Source organism: Herpailurus yagouaroundi, unplaced genomic scaffold, assembly GCF_014898765.1.
Source record: "Herpailurus yagouaroundi ecotype Mexico unplaced genomic scaffold, PumYag 163, whole genome shotgun sequence".
Lineage (NCBI taxonomy): Eukaryota > Metazoa > Chordata > Mammalia > Carnivora > Felidae > Herpailurus > Herpailurus yagouaroundi.
Window position 1 is genome coordinate 58,610,314 of NW_024412404.1, and position 15,958 is coordinate 58,626,271.

At 40.1% G+C, this 15,958-nt stretch overlaps 1 protein-coding gene across 7 annotated transcripts in view; it reads left to right on the forward strand.

Annotated features, from left to right (window-relative positions):
- The first annotated feature begins 2,215 nt into the window (after window positions 1-2,215).
- PLEKHA1 (pleckstrin homology domain containing A1) overlaps window positions 2,216-15,958 on the forward strand; it is a 40,910-nt gene continuing 27,167 nt past the window's right edge. For 6 of the 7 annotated variants that reach the window (XR_005793716.1, XR_005793717.1, XM_040486665.1 and 3 more), the window contains exons 1-3: window positions 2,216-2,376; window positions 7,541-7,597; window positions 10,021-10,066. Coding sequence is in view for 5 of the 7 variants with exons in the window: in XM_040486665.1 (XP_040342599.1) it covers window positions 2,236-2,376; window positions 7,541-7,597; window positions 10,021-10,066 (244 nt within the window). In the remaining 2 variants the exon portion in view is untranslated. The remainder of the gene's footprint in view (window positions 2,377-7,540; window positions 7,598-10,020; window positions 10,067-15,958) is intronic. The other variant, XM_040486668.1, reaches the window with a different exon arrangement.

Here is a 15,958-nt window from a genome sequence, read left to right on the forward strand (position 1 = left end):
CGACTCTTGAGCGTGGCTCAGGTGATCTCACAGTTTGTGAGTTCGAGCCCCACGTTGGGTTCTGCACTGCTGGTGCGGAGCCTGCTTGGAATTGTGTCTCTTCCTCTCTCTGCCCTTCCCTAGCTTGTGCGTGCGTTCCTCTCTCTCTCTCTCTCTCTCTCAAAATAAATAAAAACTTAAACAGTTTTATTCCTTTGGTATATGTCTGTCCTCATGGCAGTACCACACAAGCGGATAGTTTTTATCTATGGGATACAGGCAAACCTAGGAGATGCTGTGGGTTAGGCCCCAGACTACCACGATAAGGCAACTATCGCAATAAAGCGAGTCCAATGAAAAATTTGGTTTTCCAGTGGATATGAAAGTTATGTTCACACTATACTGTAGTCTCTTCAGTGGGCAATAATATTACATCTAAGGAAAACAACGTATATACCCTAATTTAAAAGTACTTTATTGCTAAGAAAATGCTAACCATCACCTGAGCTTTTAGTGCGTCATAATCACTCATCACCATGACAAATATAGTAATAATGAAAAAGTTTGCAGTAGTGTGAGAATCACCCAGATGTGACACAGAGACACAAAGTGAGTGAACAGATGCTGTTGGAAAAAATGGTACCCGTAGGCTCTCTTGATGTAAGGGTTGCCACAAAACTTCATCTGTCAAGAACACAGTAACTGTTCGTGCAGTAAAGAGAAGGGAAGCACAAGAAAATGAGGTATGCCTGTACATTGGTGTATTAATATTTCAAGTTTGATTACATTTTAGAAATTTTTTAAAGGTTGGATAAGTTCATTAAAGAAATTATCTCCTCTAAGTGCCAGATTTATAACAACACACATATGCAAACTTAGTGGATACTTTTGTTTAAAAAGTTTCGGTGTGTCTTAACCATTTCTCTGGCTGCGTACAGAATAATGATTTAGATATGCAGTCTATTATTAGGATGTGTTCTAATTGAATTTTGACTATGGGTTAAACTTACCTTGAGCCTTTAAATGAGGAGCTAGTTACATAAAGAAATTCAACCCGCCAGAAGGTGTTGGCGCTGGCTGTAGAAGAATTAGAACAGGAGCAGTTCAGATGTGTGTCCATTAGGAAAAGGAGTCATATCTGTAGTTTCTAGAGGAAAAAAATGGCCTTGAACTCTGCTTTTTACTTGAGTCATGGTTTTTAAGTTTAATCCCTACAGCCAAAATTTTAGTACCTGAAGAATCAGAATATGATATGCCTCTGAAGCCTCTTTTAATGTATAACTTCTCTCTTCGCCTCTTTTTTCCCCAGGGTAATTTATTTACTAAAGAAACTGAGTTGTTCTGTTGTTTCCCACAGTCTGGCTTTTGCTGATTGAATCCCTGTGGGCAGGCAGTCTGATACATTCCTCTGCAGCCTTTATTTCCTGCAAATTGGTAGTTTGACATGATAGAAACTTTTTTGTTACATGTTCACTTCATAGGTGATGTTTGTGGCTTTCATCAGGAAGTACATAAATACCTGCTTATCTCCCTTTTTATGATATGAACTAATTTTACTTTGATTCATTTTAGTTTTGGCAATTTGAAGGGTTTGAGAGACAGGGTGGTGTAAGATGTTAAGATTTAAGCTCTAGAGCCCAAGAATCTGGGTTCGTGTTTTGATTTCTTATCTACTGGTTCTCTAATCTTGGAAAGTCACTTTCCCTTATGAGCATCAAGTTTCTTATCAGTGAAATGGGGATGATGATGCCTGTTCATGAGGTCGTTTTGAGCGTTCAGTGAGAAAATGCGTGAAAAAGAACCTTGCACAGAGCCTAGCATATAGTCAGTGGCCAATAAATGTTACCTATTCTGTGACTTTAAAAATATTCTAAACTAATCTGAAAGGTTATAAGTGAAATTTATAAGTGAGGAGATAAGTTTGGATAGCTGTTTTTTGGGGAGTTTTTTGTTTTTGCTTCACCTGTGTTTATTAAGGGAAAAAAGGAAGTCAGTTATTCAGCTGAGGTGACTCGCTCTCCTTTGCTCCCATCAATGTGTATAGTTGCATTTAGTAACCATTCATAATAAGCTTAATTTCAAAAGTGATTTTTGCCCATGCTTCCTAAGGCTTCACATTATCTGGCCCTCACTTAGTTTTGGAAAACAGGCTCTTTCTTGAACAGACTGTACCATAGCACATTTTATGCATGAAGTCCACCAAGAAATACTCACTGTTAATGTTTTTATTTTGCAGTGTAATGTTCAGGCTCAGAAATGCCTTATGTGGATCGTCAGAATCGCATTTGTGGTTTTCTAGACATTGAGGAAAATGAAAACAGTGGGAAATTTCTTCGAAGGTACTTCATACTGGATACCAGAGAAGATAGTTTTGTATGGTACATGGATAATCCACAGGTTTGTAAAATCCAAACGGTCACCTTTTTTCTAAAACTCACAAGAGTTTTAATTATTCAAGTATTTAACATACCATCTGGTGTGAGGATTTGTCCTACTAAATAAACAATATATGTTTAGATTTATTTCTACTGGCTGCGTTCTTTCTGTCTGCACCCTCAACTCCTGCTATCGTATTTGAATTTCAGAAGATGAAACTAAGTTTATTTAATAAAAATTTATGCATGCATATCTGGGGTTCCCCCCCCCCCCCCTTGGGAGAGAAATGCTGTCTCTGGTAGAAAATACATAAATCGTTTAAATTTAAGAGACTTTCTCTAGAGACTACTGTCTTTTGTTTCTTTGGTAAAGAAACTACATCACCTAGTTGACACTTCCCGTGGGTAGTCCTTTCATCCTGCAGGGTCAGATTTGAGTGTCAGTAAGTGTCATGCCATTCAGGAACTGAAATGCACTTTGATTTTATTGTTGCCTTTCAGATCATTGGGGAAATGTCATAAACTAAAACTTAGAATCCCCATTTTAAGATCTGTAAAAGACCTTGGACTGGAGAGTATCTGTCGAGTAGTTTGTAAATTTTCTCTACCTGTGAAACTCTTCATTCAAATTGGGGTGGATGTTGCAAGGAGTCCCTAGCAGATGTCTAAGCTGGTTTGGTCTGGTGGGTGAGGGACTCTTAGAGTCGAGGGAGGAGCGGGGACTGGTGGGAGGTTCCATTCTGTTCCACAGAGAAGGAACTAGATCTCCTGACAACCAAGCTAGTATTCTTTACCGGTGTGTACTTATTTTAGGTTAGACAAAATACTTATTTATTTGTATTTGTTTATTTAGAAGTCAAGTTGTAAGAGACCTGAGTATAAATTTAACCTCCTCTTTAATGTAGGAAAACTGTCTATCCCTAATCTTCACTTTAGCTGTTGTTCGTATTACACATTATCAAAAAGTACTTACTGTATTTGAGACACTTCAATTATTATTTGCTCTGTGAGCCAAAATCTGTCTCCTTGTATTTGCTACCCATTAAACCTACTCTGTCCTCTGATTCTCTATAAACTTTAGTCCTTTTAGTCAGACACAGCCCTTGAAATTTTGGAGGGTAATTTGTATTTTAATTCAGTGTAGATTTTTTGAGTGCTGACTTTCAGACTTTTTTCCCTAGGAGTGGTCTACGCTCTATCCTTATTCTTAATAGAGTTTATTGATTCTGTTTTACTCTCTTATCTCTGGGTGTAACCACCTTTCTTGGGTGATAGTAACCTGGCTATACAACTGTATGATTAATACCTTTATTTACTTGTCCAGAGTCAGTGGGAGAAGGAACAGGTCAGCAGAAATCAGAAGTTCATGTTTGCCTTTTTTTTTTAACATCAGATTTCTCCCCTTTATGACCCCATCTTTTTATCTGTGGCATAATCCCCTCCCAAACTCTCTTTCGCAAAGAGGAAAGTAACTTCGTTCCCCTTGACTCCCTCTAATTACTAGTTTCCAGGGAACGGTTCTCCTCTCCCTTATGAGCCGTTGCACAGTCTGCCTGTGCTCTTCCTGGTTTGTCTCTCTGCGAGATCTGATGGACCGATATGTATGGTTTCTCCTGAATTGTATTTAAAGCTCCTTGATTATTCTTCTTCCTTCATATATAATGGATTCTCCTCCTCAGAATTCCTCCTTTCATCAGCACTTCCCACTTCAAGCTAGAAGAAGGTGGGCACAAAATGGACTATGTTTATTACGCCTAAGGAAACATGAACTTGGAATTCAGAGTTAAGGTCTTCATGGAAGTAGTAGCATTCGGAATTGACCCAGAAGGGTGGGTACGATTTCGGCCAAGAGATGGAGAAGTGGGTCTTCCCACTCTTAGTGCTCTAACAATAGCATGGACAAAGAAATCCAAACAAGGGAGCCTGTGGTGTATGTGGAGAATAGGTCACTTTGGCTATAGCAGGCAGGGTGTATGTTGAAGTCTGCACTCAGCTAGGTCTTTTGTTGTTGTTGTTGTTAAGTTTGTTTGTTTGTTTAAGTAATATCTACACCCAGCATGGGCTCGAGCTCACAACCCTGAGATCAAGAGCTGCGTGCTCTTCTGACTGAGCCAGCCTGGCGCCCCACATGAACTCTTTTAAAGCCAAATTTCCATGATGTAATTAACACATTTTTTTTTTAATTGAATGTAGTGCAGAATTTTAAATCTGTTTTTATATTCAGTTCTTAATAATTTTAACTCTTCATTCTGATGAGAATCTTTTACCATCTTGACTCTGCAACCAGTGGATTAGCCATCAATATAATAGCTTGGTGTCACTTTATTTAAAAAAAAATTTTTTTCTTAATGTGTATTTATTTTAGAGACAGAGAAACAGAGCACAAGCGGGGTCAGGGCAGAGAGAGGGAGACACAGAATCTGAAACAGGCTCCAGGCTCTGAGCTGTCAGCGTAGAGCCCAAAGCGGGGCTTGAACTCACAAACCGTGAGCTCATGACCTGAGCCAAATTCGGACACTCAGCCGACTGAGCCACCCAGGCGCCCATCTTGGTGTCATTTTTAAATGTATTAAGACTTGTATCTCCTCATGAAAACTTTAGTAAGATGTCTTGCTAAGGTTATTACGTTAGGTTGAGCCATGTGAAATGGCCAATATACCACCGTTTTAATCTATTAAAAAATGACAGTTTCATAGGATTCAATCTAGTTGCCTACGTTATGGTGCTGTAGATTATAACGATCATAAGCCCTGATAATGAAAGAAAATCCGTTTTAGTCACCTGTCCTTAGGGAACCATTCCTCCTCCGTTTTCCTTTCTTTACCACTAACCATTGGTTTAAAAATCCATTCTAGTGTATCACTAGGGATCAGTTTGGAGCTTTCTGTGTTTTGTCGAGGGCGTGGGTATGGTGGAGAATTAAATAATTGAGTAGCTGTCTCAGGAAGTGACTTTGAAGAAACTTGAAAAAGATATTTTGGCAAAAGGAGTGCAGAAACTCATAAGGACGAATGGCTTACTTTCCTTTTTATCTTAAATGTCATGAGTTGATTATTTCTTGTTCACTGTCAAGTACAGATTTTGAAACCTACTTTTATGTAGTTGAACTTGGCAGTAATCATACCAATCCATAGAAACTAGGTATTTTGAATATTCGTTATCTCTCAGCTACTTAAATTTCTCTATACTGTGCCAGTGTTCAGTCTGTGATCCTTTATGTCATGTGGCCGTGACATAGTGCTCATTTCTCTTCTTCATACAGAGGCTTAGAACTGTATTCAGTTAGTTAAAATAATACGTTTTTGGAGGACTTTGAAAAAATCACATTGACAGGAGTTAGGAGGTCTTGAAGACATTTTAACATTTCATTTCCTTATCCAAAATTAAAAAAGCACACACACACAAAGCAACCTGTAATCTTAATAAAACATTTTGTATAAGAACAACCATTTAAATTTCTACCTTAACAATTATAATTTTATATACATATTTATTTATGGTTTATACTTAGAAGCTCAAACATAGTATACGGTTTAAAGCAAAACATAATGCAGTTTACATAGGAGTGAATGTCTGAGAAGACCTGTCCCTGTCAACAATAACCAGTTTATATTTGGGAGTCTTGAGGCTTTCGTGTGATTGTCTCCAGGAAGCTCATAGAGAGGTTCAAGAGAAGTACCTCCTAATCGTTCATGAGAACAAAGCCAAAGTTTTTCTTTTCTTTTCTTTTTTTTAATGTTTATTTATTTAAAAAAAAAACGTTATGTTTTTTATTTAATGATTCACCTAGGCACCCCATTGTTTATTTATTTTTGAGAGAGACCGAGCACGAGCAGGGGAGGGGCAGAGAGAAAGGGAGACACAGAAGCCAAAGCCAGCTCTAGGCTCTGAGCTGTCAGCAAAGAGCCTGATGTGGGCCTTGAACCCACAAGCCGTGAGATCATGACCTGAGCTGAAGTCAGACGCTTAGCCGACAGAGCCACCCAGGCGCCCCAAAAGTTTTCTTTTTAATATACATTCTTATAAAGTCAGTAAAGAAGTTGATCTTGGTTAATCTACAGTGGAGGAAACTTTCAAAGTGAAGACTGTTTTAATTTTACTTTTAAAATCTATCAGAGTTTTCCTTTATTTTCTTTATTAATTTTTTCCAGGTTCTTTACCTGGTGTTCCTGCCTCCTTCTTCCCCCTCTTTCACCCGTCCCCTTTATTATATTACAGGATATGTTAAAGCACAGTTTCGACTACACAACTGCTCACAAGCCTTCTTTAACGGTTTCAAATTCTTTAACGGTATAAATTCTTTGCCACTTTTTTATTTAGGTCTTTTTTACTTAGGTTAGATTCTTGGTTCAAGTTCCCAAACTGGTGTTTTCTACTCCAACCCTGTATGATCCCATATTATGTGTAGCTTCTGGCCGCCCTCATCTGCCTGCTGTAGCTCCTCTGCTTTCTCTGCCTGGAATATTCTCTCTTCTGTTTGCATTTCACATATTTCCTTATTTAAAGACCAACCTAAATGCTGTTCATGTCTCCACAGAGTCCTTCCTGCCAGTCTTTCCCAGACATGATTCTCTCTTCTTAATTCTTTACCCCTAGCTCTTCCAGGACCCAAACCCTGCCTCAAACTTGTTAGGGAAGAACAAAAATATAGTGAACATGTCAGTATATACACTCCTGACATATGGCTTAAAGAGTATCAGTTAATAATTATTTTAAAAAATGGAATCAATATAAATAAAGGACGGTATAATACTAATATGTTTAAATGGAAGAAAATCAACCTTTTAGGGATATATTTGATTAATAATTTTTAATAGAACAAAGTACCATGTGTAGTATTGAAATCTCTTACAATTGTATTTACGTCTCAAGTATTTTTTCCCATTGCCTTCAGGAACAAAGTCTGATCTTGTTTATGGCTTTTAAAGCTCACGAAAAAGAAAATGAGTTTAGCTGCAATGATAAAACTAGCCTTTTAGTTATGGAATGTGTTATGGTGGGACCAAATAGAATTTGGTTTTGTTATCCATGCCGTCAACTTGATTTGTAAATACTTGAACTGAAAAAGTTGATTTGTAAAGTGTAATATTAAAAAATATTTCTTAACTGCTTTTAGTATGTGTAGAACATTATAACATAAATTAATAATGCTGGATACTAATTATATATTAATGATTTGTTTCCAGAACTTACCTTCTGGATCATCACGTGTGGGAGCCATTAAACTTACCTACATTTCAAAGGTAGTTTTTCTATATCGTTTCTCAGTCATGCATGAATTAGAATTGCTTGGGATATGAGCGTGAATGAGGGGCGGTTTCCTTTCTGTGTCATTTAGTGATGATGTTCGGGGTCATATCATGAGGAAGATGGTACCTGGCCACTATGTGTAGGAAGGTCTTTTGGTAAAATTAGGCAAAATATGGAGTTAACTTGTAAGATGTGGCCAATTGCAGAAGTTAACATTAACCTTTACGATTAGGTATATGAATATCAGAAGGAGAATAAACAGTTAATGATTAAGTTCTGTCTTTGGGAAATCTGGAGTTTTGTTTTTTTAAGTTTATTTATTTTGAGAGAGAAAGTGCAAGTCAGGGAGGGTCAGAGAGAGAGGGAGAGAGAGAATCCCAAGCAGGCTCTGCACACTGTCAGTGCAGGGCCCAGCATGGGGCTGGAACCCATGAACCGTGAGAAGTCGGATGCTTAACCAACTGAGCCCCCCGGGCTTCTCCCCTGGAGAAGGTTTTTTCTAAGTCCGTATTGTATTTATTTAAACTGTTTTCCAGCTTTTAATCCCATTACCTCTGACTTTTTATTTCTTTATGTTTTATTTTGAAGAAAGTAAGAACCATCTGCATGATAAAAGAATGATTTTTCCCTCATTTCACTTTGTCTCTACTAATTTCTGTTTTCTCATTTGTCGATTTTTCTGGAATTTTTGCAATACTATTTTTCTCTTCAAAAATTGAGATTTGGTATTTTCAGGTATTTTTTTCCCCTTTATTATATTGGGGTGGGAACTGAGATAGAGATGTCGAGGAGCTAGGCCTATGGGGTTTTTATACAAAGTAATGTGCGTCGATGGCTCAAGATAGAAGGTGTGAAAAGTAGATTAAGTAATATGCACGTGTATACTATTATGCATATATTGGGATTTGTTAGCAGAGGTCTTCAAGAGAAGACCAGTTTACAAGTGTGCTTATAAAGGTAGACATTCATAGATAAAGTACTTCATTATCAGGATCACAGCAGAGCTCTTCATTCTCACTGACCAAAAAAAAAAAAAGAAAAAAAAAAAATCAGCCCTTGGACGACAAAGATTACATATTGAAAGGGAAACCTTTTTTTATTATTATTATTTATTTAATTAAAACCATATTATTTAATCTGCAGAAGACAAATATTGTTTAAGTATACCTTAAGTGTCCCTGTAAATCAAAACATTTAATAAGTGCTTCAGGGTAGCTCGCAGCTTCAATTCTAGAGTGCTTGTTATTAGGAAGCATAGCGTGTCTTCGTAAAGTAAGTGTTAGAGCCCTGGTCTGCCGGCCGGCCGGTAAGGTATCGCGCTGTAATGTGAATTTGTTGCCAAGCGCTTTTGCCTCTCCGGGAGGTGATGAGGAAAAGGCAGTTGAGATCGCCCACATGCTCCTATCTTTTCAATCGTTTGTTGCCTGGTCTTTTCAAAAATGAAGCACTGACTGAGCAAGTGTCCCTGACTGACCAGCTGCTTCCTGAATCTTCCTCGGCTCCTCTTTTAAAATATAACCTTTTCTGTGCAGCCCTGTTGACTTTCATCTCTGTCCCAAAGTTTCACTTGTACAGTTTGTACTCTGCTTTAGACATGCCTCTTTTTTTCCAGAATTTATTCTTGGAACAAATTCCAGCGTGACTCAGAGCTGTGAATTTGTAGTTGGGATCAGTCAGGAGCCCCAGACTTAGAATTCCTTTTGAAGGTACAAAACAGACGCTACAATTACATGTTCTGACACCGGCACTAGGGTCGTAATAGTCAGGAATAGGCTTCCGAGAGGGCTACGTTATTTGAGGGAATAACAGTAACCAGGTGCCAGTTGCTTCCCTTCTGAAAGGAACCACGTGCTGCGTTTAGCAAAGGGACCCCGCGATCCCAGGGTATTCTGCTGCACACGAGGGCATCCGGTGCCGTTTTGGGTTCCTCATTGCAGATTAATGCCTTTTGGATTTTTGGACGTTGTTAAATACACAATCTCCCCCTTGCCCACCATCATTTTCTCTTCAGGTTCACAGCTAATTTAGAAATACGCAATCTGGGAAGAATTCAGAGTTTCTGTAGTGTGTTCCGAGGGTATTTTGAAACTTATGTTATACTACAAAATGTCCCATGTGTTACATAAAACTTAAGGGTTTACTTTCAACTTCTTCACATTTCCTTAGAATAAATGCAAGTTTGTTCAAAGAGAACAGGGAAGTATCGTTTGCTTTGAACATCTTACAGTTGGGACCCATGTTCTGTGTTCAATTTGCAGTTCTTTTTCAGTAGCCTTTAAAGTGTAATTTCAGGCCTGAGTGCTAAATGTGTGTGTGGGATTACTGGGAGATCGTACTTGTGGGAGTTGGTGCAGCATTTAAGGTTGGTTACAGTCACATATGAAGAAGTCAGTGACTCGTCTCTCTGTTTTGTTAGGTTAGCGATGCAACTAAGCTAAGGCCAAAGGCTGAGTTCTGTTTTGGTAAGTAGCCGTATTTTATATGTTAATTGATTTAAGTTTGGCCAACATAATTACATCATAATTGTAAAAGGAAACAGTCCTGGAAAACCACATGACACAAACCTGTGGGTTAATGGATTATTCTGAGGCAAATTCCCTTGAAGCCACCATCCAGGTGAAGAAATAAAACTTCTCGCCTACCCTCGAAGCCTCTTTCCTGTGTCCATCCCGGTCACGGCCGCCTCCCTTGGCCCACATATAGTCCTTATCTAGGCGTTTATAGCGATGACCGCCAGAGAGATTTCAGGTAATTTCTAACTTTCTACCTTGTATTATTCTATATTACATGCATTTATAAATAACGGAAAGGATTTGGTCTTCCGCTCGTGGGTCGTGAGAAGTGTACAGCTTGGGGGTAGAGGTAGTTGAGGGTGTCTGATTCACTTGTTCGGCAAACATTTAGTGTCTAGTGTGTGCACACTGTGCTTGGCACTGGGCTGTAAGAGTATTAAAAGGCGGTTGTCGCCCTTAAGAATCTCACAGGCTGCTTGTCTCTCAGACACCGGACCTGGTGAGATCCTTGCATTTCTTACAGTCAGTGCATGACGGAGTGTACAATCTATTAAAGAAACACAAAGGAAGAGCTTCACATCCTTACTGGGGATCCTTACCAGGGGGAGCCACACTGGGTGAAGAGGCACTTGAGTTGGTGGCCAGCTCAACCTTGGTCATCTTCCAGCGTTTGGAAGAGAAGGGGGAGGGATCACAGGACCAGAGGCACGCGGGAGAGAAGAGCGAGGTGTGTGCGGACATCTGAAAACTCAGGGAGGCTGGCAGGAACGGTGAGAGACCAAAAAGTAAAAGGCCAGGCAGAAGTCCGGGCGTAACACGTGTACAAGTGGTGTATGTGTATGTATGTGTGGGAACGAGAGGTGAGAAACTAGCATCTAGCAAGCTGACATAGGTGAAGGATGTGCTTTGTATGGACAGGAGAGTTTTGATACAGGCAGATTGGCTCAGTGGCTTCCGAACTACTCTCCTTATCTAAGGGCCCACATCTGGGTCGTGGCAGTGGGAGAGGGGGGGACAGACAACACTGGAAGGAAATGTGCAGGGCCTTGGTGACTGGATGTGTGGGAAGAGAGAGCTATCAGGTAGGTTCGCTTCAAGTAAAGAAATGAGGACCTGAGAGCTGGATTGGGTAAAGTGTTTGATAAGGAGTTTGAAGTGGTGAGGAAACATCCAAATGGAAATGTTCCGGTGACGGTAATTGAAGATGGATGGAGCTCGAAGATCAAGAATGGAGAAATTTGGAACTTGTGAAAATAGTTGGGTGGTAGTTGAAGCCGGGAGAGTTGATGTGCTCTCAGAGTCTGTCAAGGGACACCAGTGATGGAAAGGACAAAATTCAGAGTGGCCAACTGGCATCAAAAAGGACCATTTTACATTAACGTAAAATACTTCTTGAGGTAGAAATGATATCAGCGTTCTCTGTTCTCTTTTTTTTTTTAAGGTTTTTTGTTTTTGTTTGTTTTTTTTTTTTAATTTATTTTTGAGACAGAGAGAGACAGAGCATGAGCAGGGGAGTGACAGAGAGAGGGAGACACAGAATCCAAAGCAGGCTTCAGGCTCTGAGCTGTCAGCACACAGCCCGACGCGGGGCTCAAACTCACGGACTGTGAGATCATGACCTGAGCTAAAGTCGGACGCTTCACTGACTGAGCCACTCAGGCGCCCCTGTTCTCTTTTGCTTGAAAAGGGTGGGTTTCTTCTTTAGGCATTGTGTTGGGGATAACATCTGATGGCAGTCATATACATCCAGTAAGCGACTAGGGTGTGGGCGGGATGTAATGCAGCTGTTCAGAGAATCCTCTATAAGGCTTTTATCACCTCTAAGAAACCAAAAGAAAAATTTATGTGCTTATTACAAATTTATAAACAGGAAAATGCTTCAGAGCCTTGTGAGTGAAAAGCTAATGGGGGCAACAGAGAACTTTGTTTTAGAATGTATAATGCATATTCTCTTGACAAGTCTTTTTAATGTAAAACCTCAAACCTACAGCTTGAAGGAATAGTAGTGTATAGTAACATACGTAACATTCAGTCATTGGAGTATGTAGAATGGGTGATTTTAGTTGGAGTCAGAGACTAAGGTTATTTGTTGGTCTGTCAGTAGTTTGTTAGTCCATACTATAGAGGGCATAGAGAAGAGATTCATAAAATGCTTGTCTTCAGAGAGGGCGGCACAGATTCCTAAAATGGAACTACAACTTCCATTCAGAATGGCAACATAAAGATTCTTCCACCTTTATTTCATCTCCCGATTGTTCAAAAACAAGTGAGAACAAGAAACACTCAAACCATCGTTGCAGACGTCTGTAACCCACAGTGTATACAGGTGGGAAGTGGATGGGGGGAATGGAAAATAACTTAGCAGAGTAGAGAAGAAGCCAGTGAGGAGCTGGCCTGTCAGCGTCCTGCCCCCACCCCAACTCCAGAGAGACTTAGGTCCTGGGTACCGTCTGGGGAGGCAGCGGAGAGGAGGACCCAAAACGGACTACATTTGGATGTCTGTGTCAGGGACAGCCTCCAGTCCCTGCTTCCATGCAGCTTAGTTGGGCAGCTGTCCTTCCACCATCCCAGCAAGAAATGGCATGTGTAGTACCTTTAGAAATAGAACCAGTGAGGGGCGCCTGGCTGGCTCAGTTGGAGGAGCATGTGACTCTTGATCTCAGGTTCGTGAGCTCCAGCCCCATGATGGGTGTAGAGATTACTTAAATAAATAAAAACTTAGAAAGAAAGAAAAAGAAAGAAAGAAAGAAAGAAAGAAAGAAAGAAAGAAAGAAAAGACAGAAAGAAAAAGAAAGAGAGAGAGAAAGACAGAAAGAAAGAAAGAAAGAAAGAAAGAAAGAAAGAAAGAAAGAAAGAAAGAAAGAAAGAAAGAAAAAGAAAGAAAAAGAGAAAGAAAGAAAGAAAAGAAAAGAAAAGAAAAAAGAAAAGAAAGAATCAGGCTCTGTGTTCGGGAAGAAGGGGAGAGATGAAGCGTGAAACTGAAAATAGGACTAAGTGAAAATATGTGCATGGAATGCACCTCTTTTCCTGTGTCCAGTTCCAGAGCACTGGGCAGCCAGGTATAGTGGGGTGGGTCTGCATACTCTAGAGAAGAGAGCCATAGGTGCTGACATCTGGGCATTTCTACTAGAAGACTTTGCCAAGTGAGGTCCAGCGGTTAGTAACCCTACATATGTTTCAGGGAGCTTCCAGTTAGTTTTTTTAGTGCCTTGCTTTTAAATATGAATAGACAGCCTGGGATTACATGACATTTGAGGAGAGAGCACTATCAAATAGGAAAAGGAACACAAGACAATGCAAAACTCAGAAGAAAAAGTCAAAAAATCTGAAAGAACAAAGACCGATGAGAGGAGAGAAATAAGAAAATTAGTGGTTCCTTTTAGAAAGTCTGCCATCTGATTGAGAGAACGAGAGGATGGAGAAAGAATAGAGGGAACTGAGAAAACTGGCAAATAATGTGAGAAAGTGTCTCACAACCATTTGGTCGCTACCCATACCCGAACTGTAACCAGTTGATCTTAGGTGTCAGATGATTTTTGCTTGCAGTCAAGCTAGTGTTTGTGCTTCAGGCTTTATCCGTTTGATACATTCACTCTGATGGTAAAGATTTGAAATGAAGTAAAGAAGTACTCAAGTGAAAAGATAGTAGAACACAACCTCTGGGATGGAGTCCTCATACGCTGCGGAACCCTAGATTCAAAAGCATGGCAACTGGCAGGTTTTGTACACTTTGTTTACATTCGAATATTTTTTCTTTCTTTCTCTGTCCCCCCCCCCGCCCCCACCAACATGGATTGTTAGTATGCACTTCCCAATAATTTGCTTTACATTTTCCACAATGCTTCCTTACTTGGAAGTCTCCAGATGATGATGAAGATGATGTTGTCTATTCTTTCCCAGGCACTGTGCTACTTCCTTTACATAGATCACCTCCAACCCTTCGAGGAACGGATGGGTTGCATCCATTTCCTTGATGAAGAAAATGGGGCTCAGATTACCTGGGTTTTGCAGAATGTTATTGCTAGTTAAGTGCGTGAGCTGGTCAGGTCTGAGTGATTCCAGGCTCGGATTCCAACCCCCTCCTGCCCCCACCATATCCTTATGCCTCTTCCTACCATGAAATAATACAGTACATGAGTTTTTATTTGGACTGCAAGGTGTGCTAAGACCCATTTTAGAGGTATATTTGCCTCTTTTTTCTTTTTTAAAAGAAGTCCTTATATAAATGCTATTCATTCAAAGATAGATGTATTAAGTACTCACTTTGTAGCAGATGTAGTGTAGTACTAAGTGCTTAGATTTTCAGACTCCTTAGCTGGTCTCGGCAGATGCCCAGAACAGCGCTGAGGGGAGAAGCCATTGGGAGGGGGCCCAACCTCAGCCCGAGCTGGAACAAGGTTGTGAAAAGAGTCTTTACCAATTGTTAGAAATTAAAAATAAAAGCCATGTGTTGATATATGTCCTACTGTGCTACTCATCTTAACTTATGCTTATGGCATGGATCATTTCTCCAGTCTCTAGTAAGATATAAGAGAATTGATTTATAGTGTTTTAAGTTTCTTTAGTTTCCATACTAGTTGTCTGACAGCACTTCACAAGGTACTATTTGACTTCCTTGCTCAGATCCTCATCTCCATTCAGGGAAGCTCTGCCTCAGTGTCTTGGTCTCAGTTCCAATTTCAAGTCTTGTGCATTTGAGAAATAACTTTTTCCTTTGAGGGTTTTCATTTCCCCCTTTCCTTAGTCATACCCAACTGAGTGGTAGTATGTCGGTTGATACATACATACATACATATATGCGTATATATATATATATATATATACACACACACACACACATATATATGTATATGTATTTTAAGTTTATTTATTTTGAGAGTGAGAGAGAGCAAGCAGGAAAGGGGCAGAGAGAGAGAGAGAGAGAGAGAGAGAATCCCAAGCGAGCTCCATGCCCAAAGTGGGATCTCTTGAACTGTGACATCGTGACCCGAGCCAGAATCAAGAGTTGGATGCTCAACCAGCTGAGCCCACCAGGCACCCCTAAAGGTGTTTATTTTTATGATCTTGGGTTGGGGAGATTTTTTGCATCTATGAAAGCTCAAGTCATTACAGGAAAAGGAAAAGATTGACAGAATATTTTTCTCTTTGTTAAAAGATACCATGGACAAATTTGATGAGGCAAATGACAGGCTGAGAAAAGTACTTGAAATAAAACAAATGATTAATATAAAAGCTCTTAGAAGACAATACAACATAAATGGACACTCAGGAGAAATATGGACAAAGAAAATAAAGCTCACAAAACAAATTCTGATGGCCAAGGAACATAGAAACTAATTTGTCTCAATGATCAGATAAATTCAAATTTAAACAAGATATAATTATTCACCATTTAGGAGGTCTGAGATGCTGTATCTGTCGGGGTCCAGTCGGGAAAACAGTCTGCACTAGGTATTTCGAACCTGGGGTATTTGTTAGGAGGAATTGCTTACCCAAATATTGGAAGGCTGAAAGAGTGCAGAGGGGATGCCGAGGAAACCCAGAAATTAGAAATTGCATAGAGCAGCTACCACCTACACGCTGGAGAGATGAAAGGGGAAGAAGTGGTGTTACCAGAAGCTGGGACTTTGGAGGGTTGGAAGAGGGGCCCTGATGGAGCTGGTGATGGGTGTCTGAGGAGACTGCAGGGCTGGTGTGGGGAGTGGCCGCAGAGCCTGGAGCAGTAGTAGCTAGTGGTATGCTTCTGCAGGGGGAGGGAGGTCAGCAGTAGTGGGAACCTGTAGGAGCTTTGCCTCTCCCAGTCTCCCGTCAATACCTCCCATTAGCAGAACATGGCTCGAG